The following is a 12,182-nucleotide window of genomic DNA, read 5'->3' as shown; positions in this document are numbered from 1 at the left end:
GGCTGAGGTTTTACAGACACTCTCCTGAGAGCAAGCAGGCAAATGAAGTAGCGCCAAAGGCATTTTCAGGCCCTCGGATGAGAGGCCCGCGTGCAGGGGGTCCCAGGGGTCTGTGCTCTGTACCAGAGAGGCAGCCTCTGCCGGTGTCCACAGACAGGCCCCCCGGGGGCTGCCTGTGAATCAGCATCACTTCTGATTGGAGCCAGAGGTGGAGGAACCTCCAGACCAGCAAAGTCTGGCATCTGAAACGCTACACCTGACGTTCTGCCAATTCAGTAGGAAGTCCTTGGGTAGCCCCAGAAAAGAAACCAAAGTCAAGGAAGCGGTCTACACAAACTTAAGGCAGGCCATGTGACGGGCCCCCAAGCTCAGTGGGTAGGATGGAGATTCGGAGCAGATGCCTGGGTCAGGGTTCCTCTGCTGACCAGCTGTGCCGCCCTGGACCAGGCGGGGTGCCTTTCTGTGCCTTGGTCCGCATGGATGAAACAGAAACAGCAGGGCAGCATCTCAGAAGCTGGTTCCCGCTCAGCTTCTGACCCGCCAGGCCTGTTGGGCTGGGTCAACATGCACAGCTGCTGTTTGGAAAGCAGACAGGCCTGGCCCGCACGCCCTCGCAGGCTCTCCTCCTCACTCATCCCTGCCCTTACCCGGGGCCGGGGCAGCATCGAGAAGGGTGTTTTAGATCACCTGCCAACACCAAGAGCAGAAACCTTCACCCATTCACATGACAGTGCCAGGTGATGGGGTCCAGCAGTGCAGTGGGGTGAACTGTGTCCCCGAAAAAGAGAGGTCCAAGTCCTAACCCCCAGTCCCTGAGAATGTGACTGGATTTGGAAACAGGGTCTTTGTAGATGTGCTTAAGGATGTTGGGATGAGGTCATCCAGAATTTAGGGTGGGCCCTAAAGCCAATGACAGGTGTCCTTATAGGAGGAAAGAGAGGGGCCAGCCCGGTGGCACAGCGGTTAAGTTTGCAGGTACTGCTTTGGCAGCCCAGGGTTTGCTGGTTTGGATCCTGGGTGCGGACATGGCACCACTTGGCAAGCCATGTAGTGGTAGGTGTCCCATGTATAAAGTAGAGGAAGATGGGCACGGATGTTAGCTCAGGGCCAGTCTTCCTCAGCAAAAAGAGGATTGGTGGCAGGTGTTAGCTCAGGGCTAATCTTCCTCAAAAAAAAAAGAAAACGAGGAAAGAGATGGAGATTTGAGACATACAGAGACACACGGAGAAGGCACACGGCCACACAGAGGCAGAGACCGGGCAATGCTTCTACAAGCCAAGAAACACGGGAGACTGCGGCGACCACCGGAAGCTGAGAGAGGCACCCACGGCCCTCCCTCAGAGCCTCTGGGGGGAGCCAGCCCTGCCCCACCTGGATCTCAGGCTTCAGCCTCCAGACTGTGAAAGAACAGATTTGTGTTGTTTTAGCCACTGAGGCTGTGGTCATTTCTTACGGCAGCCACAGGAAATTCATACAAGCTGTGACGACGCAGACCAGTGCCTGCCCTAGGGGAGCCCCCCCCCCAGAGAGGAGACGGACATGCACGGGGAGCCCAACAGACCCCTCCTGCCGGGGCGTCTCAGCAGCACGTGTCCGCGGGACAGACAGAGGCTCCTCCTGAAGCTGAGTCTGTGGACAGAACTTTGTTGCTGGACACGCTTTTGGCGGTGCAGCCCTTGCACTTCTCAGGAACGAGGCAATAGGCGTCTCCTTGTCCCTCACCTGCCATGCCGTCCGGAACAGAACCAACACCCCAGTCTCAGGCAACGCTCTTTCCAAGATCTCCTGGCCCCTAAACCTAACCTGCTGTTCCCCAGTGTCCTCCTGGCTCTCGCTTGCCGTGGTGTCAGACCTTCATGTGGTGGCTATAGCTCTCAACAGAGTAGGATGTGATGAAAGTTGCCAAGGAAACCACTTGGCCTTTCGAAACTGCAGAGAACTCTGTCCCATCCTAACTCTCCATATCCTGCTCTTGAGCCTTAAAGCCAAGACCTTCGGAAGCCTGTCCTCTTGATCCCGAAGGCCAACATCCCCATCTGCCAGGAAGGGTGTTTCTTTGTCGAAGTTGCCCCTACCTCTGTTGTGACCTGCCAAAGTCAAAGGTCGAGGGCAGTGTCTACCATACACTACACAGCCACTCTTAGTTGCGTCTCTAGGGGCCACAACAGCTGCCAAGCACTGTTCAGCTTTGGACGCAGCCCTGGGACCAGCTGACTGCACAGCTTGATTCCTTCAAGGAGGAAGAGGCTTCGCCCAGAAGGCAACTATCTCTGGAAGGTAAGCTCGGCCCACAGACCCCGCAAATGGGGATGTTCTCTGGGCGGCACATTACCCTCCAACCTGGGGGCCCTGGCCCCCGGAGCACCCTGCAGCTCTGAAGTCCCACCCTTGGGGCTCTCTCTGGCACATGCCTGGACCCACCACACCCCAGACCCCTACTTCCACCAGAGACAGATGTCAAAGGTGGGACCCATTGATTCTGTAAATTGCTGAACCACAGCATCTGGAAGTTAGGATAAGGAATCCACACTTCCCAGCTGAGACTTGGCATCTTCTGCAGGAAGAGAAGATAAATAATGACTTCATCTCCGGCTTAAGTACACACAGCACTGTGCACTGTGCTCCAATTTGGAGGTCCCGTGTGGGTGACTCTGCCACCTGCTGATGGGAGTGGGAACAACCTTTCAAAAGCCCCAGGAAAGAAGTGTCTCAAACACAGGGGGACCCAGCTCAGGGAAACTTCACAGCCAGACCCGTCGCGAGCCATCTTCCCTACCCTATGACCAAGGCGTGTGTATGGAGAGCAACGATTTCCATTTGAAACTTCTCATTGTTTGCACATATATTACCCATCTGTTAAGGGGAGGATTGTGTCCCCAAAAAGACATGCTCAAGTTCTAACCCCCAGTATCGATGAATGTGGCCTTATTTGGAGATGGAGTCTTTGTAGAGGTAATCAGGCTAAGATGAGGGCATGAGGGTAGACCCTGGCCCAACACGACTGGTGACCTTATAAGAAGAGGAGACAGAGACAAGGAGAAGACAGCCATGTGATGACAAAGGCAGGGATTGGGCTGATGCAGCCACAAGCCAAGGAACGCCAAGGATGGCCTGCAGCCACCAGAACCTGGAGGAGGCAAGGAAGGACTCTTCCCCAGAGCCTTGAGAGAGCATGGCCCTGGAGACACCTTGATCTTGGACTTCTGGCCTCCAGAACTGTGAAACACCAAATTTCTGTTGTTTGAAGCCCCCAGTTTGTGGTACTTTGGTATGGCAGCCCCAGGACATGAATATAGCATCAAATGCTGTGTATTGTCTAATACACACACAGTCATCTCCCTTATCACTTCTCAAATTTATGGACCTACAGCTTATACCCCACATCCACTGAAGGCCCTGAAACCTGGGTCAGCATCTCACTGTCATGCCTACTCCTGCCAACATCTTGGGGACCTCAGGACCCATTCATCTACTAGTCCTGGGCCTCCGCTTGCCCAGAGTTCTTTATCCCATTCACTGAGGCATCCACAATGCTCTCTCTCTCTCTGTGATATTTCCAATTCCAGTACCCCACTCACAGACCACAGCTTCTAGATATCCAGGTCTTTCCACCCTACAGCCATTCACTCCACCCAAGTCTCTGCTCTTCATCCCTCCATACTCTCCTAGTCACTAGTTCCTGTTAGATCTGCTGCCATCTCTAGCCAGATGGGAAGTCTGTAGTCAAGGTCCACCATGTTGACAATGTTGGGAGACACTCCTACACGTTCTGTTGGACGTGCCAGGAACACCATGCCCTGACACTTTTTCCTGGACCATTTCTCAGGCTTACGTTTGCAGAGAGAAATCTTGAGAGCGTAGGTAACATCTGTCTCTGGGACAAGGACCAAGCTTGCCCAAAGGCCTGGGTTCCTGCCCTGTGTGCAGCACCCATGTAGGCACAGTGGCATCACCCCTGTGGGAATTGCGGCTCCGGGAACCAGCACACCATGCTGATGGCTGTCCATTGGTTTTCCTGTGCATAAGAAGGTCTTTCATTTGTGACCCAGAGGTCTTGTGTCTTCTGCCAGCATCCGTGGAACTGTAGGAGGCCAGCCTGTTACCTGGAAAGTGGGGCAAAATTCCTGACCCCTCACAGTTCTTGGCAAATATTCCCTCACAGGATCTTGGCCTCTCCTTTCTCCTTTATCTCTAACCACAGCCACCCAGCAAACCCCCAGTCTAGACCAGTCCAGTTACTGGTTTCTCCCACTCCCACCAGCTGCTGGGTGGAAGGCTCCACTGCAAACCTCTCCAAGGTTTCCAGGCTGCTCAGTGATCCCCCCCTCCCCCGCCCCTACTCAGCTCCCTTGCTCATCACCACTCTTCCAAGCCACCTAGCTTTACCAAAATTGCCAGCTCCATCCCCGCCCCCATGAAGAAAATAGATGTCCTGAGACCTCCTCAATGCCCCCTCCCGCTGCATCCCCACCCTCACCTGTCCATACCAGCCTCACCTGTCCACGCCACCCTCACCTGTCCATACCAGCCTCACCTATCCATGCCACCCTCACCTGTCCATATCAGCCTCACCTGTCCACACCAGTCTCCTCTCTCTCCATCTTGTCCCCTGGCAGAGGGTGTCCTCCTTCCGTGAGCTAACACTGAGCCCTGGGCTCTAGGCTCTGGTTTGCCAGCCCCGCCAGGATCTGGTTCCATTAATTGGGCCCTTGTCCTCCTGCATCTTCAACTTCATTTTTGTCATTCACTCCACAGACACCCACTGAGCATCTCAAGGAGCCTGGCTGGGCAGGGGTATAAACACTGACTGAGGGCTAGTTCAGGCGGATCCTCTCTCTCTACGTATTAGCGCATTTAAGCCTTGTGACAACCTGTGAGCTGGGTTTTATCGTCCCAATTTCTAGACACGGAAAGGGAAGCCGGAAGGTTAAGTAACCCCTTCAAGGTCAGCCACAGCTACGCAAGGATGAGCCGGAGCTGAGACCCAGAGCAGGCTGGGCCCTCAGGGACTGGTAGTCCTGTGAAAATGACTCGGGGCCTCTTCCACCTCACCACTGCTACCACCTCCCGGAACCTCCTCCGGAGCACCAATGTCTCTGCTGTTGGCTTTCTACCCTTCCACCCTCAGCCTTGACCCCTGAACCTCGGTTCCCCTTCTCACCCCCTCCCCAGCTCGCTGAGATGACCCTGATCAAGGTCACCAGGAAGTCCTGCTGTCAAAGGAAACGCTGCCTTCTCCCTGGTTCTCACGTTCGAGCATGTGTAAGTGTACTGTTTGCTGGTGACATGAAGCAAGCGGGGAGTGTGTCAGTGGAGGACGGGCTCTCTCCCCACGCCCCTCCTGGGAGCCCCAGCACAGGGAGCAGGGGCGGCTGCTGAGCACTGGCTCTGGGCTGAAGAAGGTCCCAGCTCTTTGTTGATGTGCCACGTTCACAAAGTGACCATCTCTCTGGGACTGTTTCCTCCTCGGTAAAGGGGGTCAGTATTGCCTCCCACCATGCACGTGTGTTTGGAGCAAAGGTAATATTTTCAACACATGTGGCACTTGGCAGAGGCTCAACGGCCAGCATCAACAACCGTGGACACCGAGATGGTTCTAACAGGGGCCAGGCAGGGTGCCGTGCACATCACAGGTATTAACGCATTTAATCCTCCCAGCAGCCACTGGAAGTAGGAACTATCACTATCTACACTTGCCATAAAAGGAAACTGAGGCACAGAGAGCTTAAGCATCCAAGTCTACCTGGGCAGGAGTAGAGCAGCCGGATTCAAGCGCAGGCAGTCGGGCTCCTGAGTGCGCACCCAGCTGCCACCATGGATGGGCTGCTGGCTCTGCGCCGACTCCTCGCCAGGCCGAAGGGAGACTCAGGAGAGGGCTCAGTGGGCACCTCAAGCTCAAGCGCTCAGGCCGCCCCTCGGGGGCCTGATTCAGGCCCACCTGGCAGCGAGTGAGCAGAGCACACTCAGCCCGGGCTTGGCTGCCTGCAAAGAGGGGCTCCCCGGCCCACAGAGGCAGCAGTCCCCATCCCCCGAGCAGGCCGGGGGTCTAGAAGCACTCTGCTACCTGTATTTGCACAGTCACTTAGCACTCTTCAAGTTTTTTGTTTTTCCAGGAAGCAAGTGCAGAGCTATTTCAGCATCTGTGGTATTTCGGCGCCTCCCATTTCTGCTGATGTTGACATCTGAGTAGCAAGTGGCTGTTGAGGACCTACCGAGCCACAGCATTCTCCCTCGAGGCGGGTCCCGGGGAACAAAAGGCCAGGCCACCTTGAACCCTTCACAAACTGTGAGAGCGCCTAAGTCTGCACAACTCAGGAGAGATTTTGCTAACTGGCACAGCTGTGCCAGCCGTGAGGCTGCAGGCACGTGACCAGAACTCTCCAAACCTGTTTCTTCAACAGTAGCAAGTACACGATAGCGTGCTTACATCCCTGGGCTGTTGCGAAATTCAAAGAACTATGGAAGTGTTTATAAACCCAAAGCGCCAATCACATGCAAGGGACTAGTTCCATCAAACTTCCCCAACAAGTGGTGCACACAGACACGCACACCCCAAAAGGACCCAGCACACAGAGTGAACTAGATACAGGACACACACACACACAGCAGAATGACCCAGCATACACGGAGCAGATTATATATGATGCGGGCTTGGTGAGCCAAGGAGTCGAAAGAAAGATTTTTGGACTCTCAAGGTCTGGTGGTAGTGCTCCTTTATTCAGAGAATAGCATGGGGACAGGACCCGTGGGCAGTGAAGGGCTGTAGGCATGGGGACAGGACCCCTGGGCAGTGAAGGGCTGCAGGCATGGGGACAGGACCCGTGGGCAGTGAAGGGCTGCAGGCATGGGGACAGGACCCGTGGGCAGTGAAGGGCTGCAGGCATGGGGACAGGACCCCTGGGCAGTGAAGGGCTGCAGGCATGGGGACAGGACCCCTGGGCAGTGAAGGGCTGCAGGCATGGGGACAGGACCCCTGGGCAGTGAAGGGCTGCAGGCATGGGGACAGCACCCCAGGGCAGTGAAGGGCTGCAATGTCTTGAGGGTAGGGCTAATTTTATAAGGCATGGGTACGTGACTTATTTTCTACTAGACAAAGGAAAGACGATGTAAAAAATCATTAAATGGTATCAGTGCAGGTGGGGTCTGGTTATTGCATGGCCGTATAACTTTAGACATGAATCGGGTCGTATAGATCTGCATGTAGGCCAGGACGCCTTGGGCTTCTCTTCCTGGGGCAGCCTTGATCCACATCAATATATAGGACACAGACACACACACAGTGGAATGACCCAGCACACATGGAGCGGATTATATACAGGGCACACACACGGCAGAATGTCCCGATACACACAGATCGGATTATTACATGAGAGCAAAGAACAAAACAGTGAGGGAGTCGTGGTAAATTCAATGTCTCCTGGGGAGGGTGGTCTTAAACCCGGTGTTGGAGCATGGACACACTAGGGGTGAGGCAAGAAGGAGCTCTGGGTGGGGAGCGTAAGGGGGTGGTGTGAGTAGAGGCAGCAGAAGTCCGAAGTGACCAACTGGGTGAGGATCACAGGTGCTTACATTTGGGAGGAACTGTAAACTGTCATGGATGCACAGCCCTTGGGTTCCCAGGATGACAGTGCAAAGGGGATGGCGATGAGAGGGGCCTGTGGGGGCCAAGACCAGCAAGCTGAGGCCCCGTGGCAGGGATGGCAGACGCCCAGCGTGGCGCTAGCTCCTGGAGATCACTCACAGGGAGAACAGAAGCAATTCTAGTGCCCCCAAGACAAGAGCAGGGCCCGGAGACCTGACCAGAATGAATCCTGGCTCAGCCCTTGATGGAGTGATTGGGCAGGAGACCCCGCCCGGTGTCTGCGCGTCCCCTTCCTTGAAACAGGGGTCCTGGGAGCGACGCTTCCAGGGCGCAGTGAGGGCTCCCGGGACGCGGGCATTTAGCACAGCCCTGGGCCCGCCCTGGCTGCTCCACCCCTGAAGGCACCGGCCCCAGGAGAGTGCCCTGCCTCGCGGCGGCTCCTCCGATCCTGGAAGCCCGTGCGGCCTCTGCCTTCGAGGGGACACTTCCGCGCGAAGCCCCGACCCCTCCAGGCTGAGGGCCGCGCCCAGGGAGAGGTCACCCCGGGGTCGTGGTCCGCGTCCAGGGACCGTCACCCCGGGGCGGGTATCCGCGTCCATGGGGCGGTCACCTCGGGGCTAGGGTCCGCATCCAGGGGGTCGAGACCCCTTCTCGGATGTCCGCCGCACCTCAGCAGGGACTGAAGAACAGAGGGACGTGGACGCCGTGTCGGAGGTCGGGGGTCCAGGCCGCCGCGCGCGGGAGGTGCGAGCATCCTGTTTAGCGGGCGAAGGGTCGCTCGGCTCCTGACACCCCTTCCCGCGGACCCTCCGCGTCTCCCTGGCACCCAGCCTCGTCCCCGCACCTTCCGTCCCGTAAACAGGAAGTGGGCGTGCGCGCGGCGTGCGCTTCCTGCGCGGCGAAGGGCGGGAGCTATTGTGAACGGCGGCGAGCGGGGCCAATCGCGGAAGACGGCTGGGGAACAGCCAATCGCGAGGGCCGGCGGGCGGGGGCGGGGCCCAAGGCGGGGCTGGCGAGGCGGAGCCAATCGCGGCGGCTGCGAGGCGGGGCGGGGCCGGGCGGCGACGAAGGCGACAGCGGCCGTGTCGGGTCCAAGTCCGGGGTCGGGGTCTGCGGCTGGCGCAGCGATGCTGCAGCTACGGGACTCGGTGGACTCGGCGGGCACGAGCCCCACGGCGCTGCTGGCGGCCGGCGAGGAGGTCGGGGCGGGCGGCGACGGCGGTGCGGGCGCGGGGCGGCCCGGGGCGGGCACGCCGCTGCGACAGACGCTGTGGCCGCTCAGCGTCCACGACCCCACGCGCCGCGCCCGCGTCAAGGAGTACTTCGTGTTCCGGGTGAGGCTGGGGGCGGGGGGTGAGCGGAGGGGAAGGGGAGTGGGACAGACGGGGACGGGGAGGGGGACAGACGGGGAGGGACGCAGAGTGACCTCTGCCCTCGACCCCGCAGCCGGGCACCATCGAGCAGGCGGTGGAGGAGATCCGCATGGTTGTCCGGCCCGTGGAGGACGGCGACATCCAGGGGGTGTGGCTGCTGACCGAGTAAGCGGGGCGCGCGTCCTGCGGGGGGGAGGGCGACCCTGGCCCTGAGGCCCTGATCGCTCGCTGGCGCGGGGGTGACCCATCTCGTTCGCGGGCAGGGTTGATCACTGGAACAACGAGAAGGAGCGGCTGGTGCTCATCACCGACCAGGCGCTGCTCATCTGCAAATATGACTTCATCAGCCTGCAGTGCCAGCGGGTGGTCCGGATAGCCCTAAATGCCGTGGACACCATCTCCTACGGAGAGTTCCAGTTCCCCCCGAAATCGCTCAACAAGTGAGTGTTCAGCAGAGAGCCCAGCAGCAGAGCCTGGTAGCCGGCCTGTCTAAAGCCAGCCCCCAGGGGCTCTTGTGTCTGCCCTTAGAGAGAAACATGATGCCTTAGCTTCATAATCAATAGTTTCTTAGAGTGGAAGTGACTTGTGGGCAGCGGGTGCCTTGTAAGGAATCCTGGCACAAAGCGTAGCTGTTAGGCTTGTAGTCAGATGAATTCCAGATATACTGAAGTAGACCTGACGCTGGCAGTTCACCTCGGTCACATGGAGCCCTGCTCTGGTTAGTTTCTAAAAGAAAGAAGTAACAGTCGCTTTAATTGGCAGATATCCCTGAGGGTTAACTTTGAAGATGTTTAAAGCCTAACTTTCAAGAGCTGATCTTCATGCTTTAGGGGAATTTTCTGAAATAGGAGAAACCTAGATATCAGTATAGTCAATTAAACAGTAAATTTTAGAGTTTTGGTCTAGAGATTTGAATAGGGAATTCAGGAGGCTAAGATGAGCTAAAAATTTTAACCAACAATAAAACATTCAGGAAAAAGGACTTAAAGTTATAAAACTGTCACTCATTTAGTTATCCTGTGTATAATATGTTCCTATTACCTCTTTTACTAATTGTGTGAAAATGAAGTTTAGTTTAACCAAATCAGTATATTCCGTTTGTCATGTTTAACAGTACTTAGAGCAGTTGTTGCTGGAGACTGCTGATACTGCTGAAGCCCACAAGCCCTTTTCTGTTGTGAAAGGTCGTAGGTCTTTAGCCACGGAACAGCTTGTTAACATCATACTCCGTGGGTGCCCAGGCTGGCGTGGGAGCGCTGTGGCCTGCTCTGGGGTCTGGCTCATGTCTTCTAACTCCACAGGCGAGAAGGTTTTGGGATTCGCATTCAGTGGGACAAGCAGAGCCGCCCTTCCTTCATAAACAGATGGAACCCCTGGTCTAGCAATGTGCCCTACACCACCTTCATAGAGCACCCGATGGCCGGTGTGGATGAGAAGACGACCTCTCTGTGCCAAGTAAGGCAGGCCGTGACAGCAGCGCTGCGCAGTGGTGACAGAAACATAGGCCTGCACTGCCCAGTAGGGTGGGCACATGTGTCTGTTGAGCACTTGAACTGTGGCTAGTGAAACTGAGAAAATAAACTTTTAATTTTTAAAACTTTTAGTTACCTTAGATTTAAATAGCCCTGTGTGGTTAGTGGTTACTGGTCAGCATAGCTCTATAACGTGGCCCCTTGCAGCCATGATTGTCTTGCAGAAGGGCCCAGAAGGGCTTCAGGGTGACCCCAGCTTGTGCTAGAGCCAGGCAGTCCACATGCTCACCAGGAGAGGAGGCCTCCGGGCCAGTCATGAGCACGGCGCTGGGGCCTGGTGGTGGCTTCCCCACTTGCTCACTAGTCTGGTGGTGGTGGTGAGGACTAGGTAGGTCACTACGGCAAACCCAAGGCCTGCAGGGAGCAAGGATCTGCGTGCACTGCCTGCTGCCCGTCACTGTGTGCAGAGGGGAGAGGTGACGTTTCTAGAGAGCCACAGCGAGGAGGGGAGCTGAGGGCCACCAGGCCATGGCTGGAAGGCTGGGAGGGCTGACACGGATGAGTGGGGTCTTTCTTTGTATGCATCGCTGATTAAGCTCCATGTCTTCTCTCTTTAAAGTTGGAAAGCTTCAAAGCTCTGTTAATTCAAGCTGTCAAAAAAGCCCAGAAAGAGAGTCCCTTGCCGGGACAGGCCAACGGCGTGCTGGTCCTGGAGCGCCCCCTCCTCATCGAGACCTACGTGGGCCTGATGTCCTTCATCAACAACGAGGCCAAGCTGGGCTACTCCATGAGCAGAGGCAGAATTGGCTTTTAGACACGCACCCGGGGAGCTCCTCCTGGAGAAGGCCAGGCAGCCGCGGGGCTCCAGGGTCCGACTGGGGCAGCTCTGCGGCCGCTGCAGGCTCGGCCGCTTACCTTTAGGGATCTGAGTGCGATTAGAATAGTCAGGTGAATTATATTCCTCAACATCCAGCTGATGTGAGCTACAGACAAAAGCAAAATGCGTGTAGCTGTCACCGTGCTGGCTGGTGTCCCATTGTCCAGGACTTCTCGTGTTCTTCCTGGAGTGTCTCCATGTGGCTTCTCGTGGTCCTTCCCACCCCAGCCTTGCAGCATGTTAATAAACGTCGTGATTCCACCAGAACACACCTGTTAGCACTTCAGCTGTGTAGTTTCTTACATCCGGGGAGGACCTCATACCCCAGTGCCTGTAGTTGCAAATATGTTTACACTTGGTGTCAAATTTTGTATTTTGAAATTTAATCCTTTTTTTTTAAAGCTAAATAGAAAAGAAGCCAGCAGACTGGTGAAGTAAGCAAGAGCCAGTCTGCCTCGTCAGCTCCGGAATGAACAGTTGCTTTTGTGTTAAATATGTTTGACCTAAAGTCACACTTTTTCTAAAATTAATCTATATTATGTTAATACTTATGGCATCTTTCCCAGGCTGAAAAAGGTTTGCAGAAAATCACTTTAGGACAGTTCATTAATTTGAGACAGTCACCTTGATAGTTCTTTGCACACAGTTTTGACAACTATATGTATTCTAAGTTTGTATTGTCATATTCGTATTTAAAAAGGGAACTGCGTGGTTTGCTTTTAAAGAATGCACTTTAAAGGAAGCATCTTAGATTCTCATGAAGCAGCTGACACCCGCCTTGGTTACCACAGCTCTCCGTAGAAACAGCTGTATCAGAGCCTCGCCCTGGACGTGCCTGGGCCGCCACACGCCCGGCGCATTTCCACGTGGGGGCCCAC

At 55.8% G+C, this 12,182-nt stretch overlaps 1 protein-coding gene across 2 annotated transcripts; it reads left to right on the top strand.

Moving 5' to 3' along the window:
* Positions 1–7,395: 7,395 nt before the first annotated feature.
* Positions 7,396–12,110, top strand: TPRG1L (tumor protein p63 regulated 1 like). Of its 2 annotated transcripts, none has more exons than XM_044769530.2 (5): positions 7,396–8,916; positions 9,029–9,120; positions 9,219–9,395; positions 10,257–10,410; positions 11,047–12,110. In XM_044769530.2, exons 1-5 carry the CDS (start codon positions 8,710–8,712, stop codon positions 11,239–11,241), a joined length of 825 nt encoding a protein of 274 aa, XP_044625465.1. In that variant the 5' UTR covers positions 7,396–8,709; the 3' UTR covers positions 11,242–12,110. The 2 variants fall into 2 exon arrangements, with proteins under 2 accessions (XP_044625465.1, XP_044625466.1); XM_044769531.2 differs by having other exon boundaries at positions 8,613–8,781.
* Positions 12,111–12,182: the final 72 nt, after the last annotated feature.

This window comes from Equus asinus, chromosome 5, assembly GCF_041296235.1.
Source record: "Equus asinus isolate D_3611 breed Donkey chromosome 5, EquAss-T2T_v2, whole genome shotgun sequence".
In the NCBI taxonomy this organism is placed as follows: domain Eukaryota; kingdom Metazoa; phylum Chordata; class Mammalia; order Perissodactyla; family Equidae; genus Equus; species Equus asinus.
Note: the sequence above shows the minus strand (reverse complement) of the source record. Positions and strands in the feature narration are given on the sequence as shown.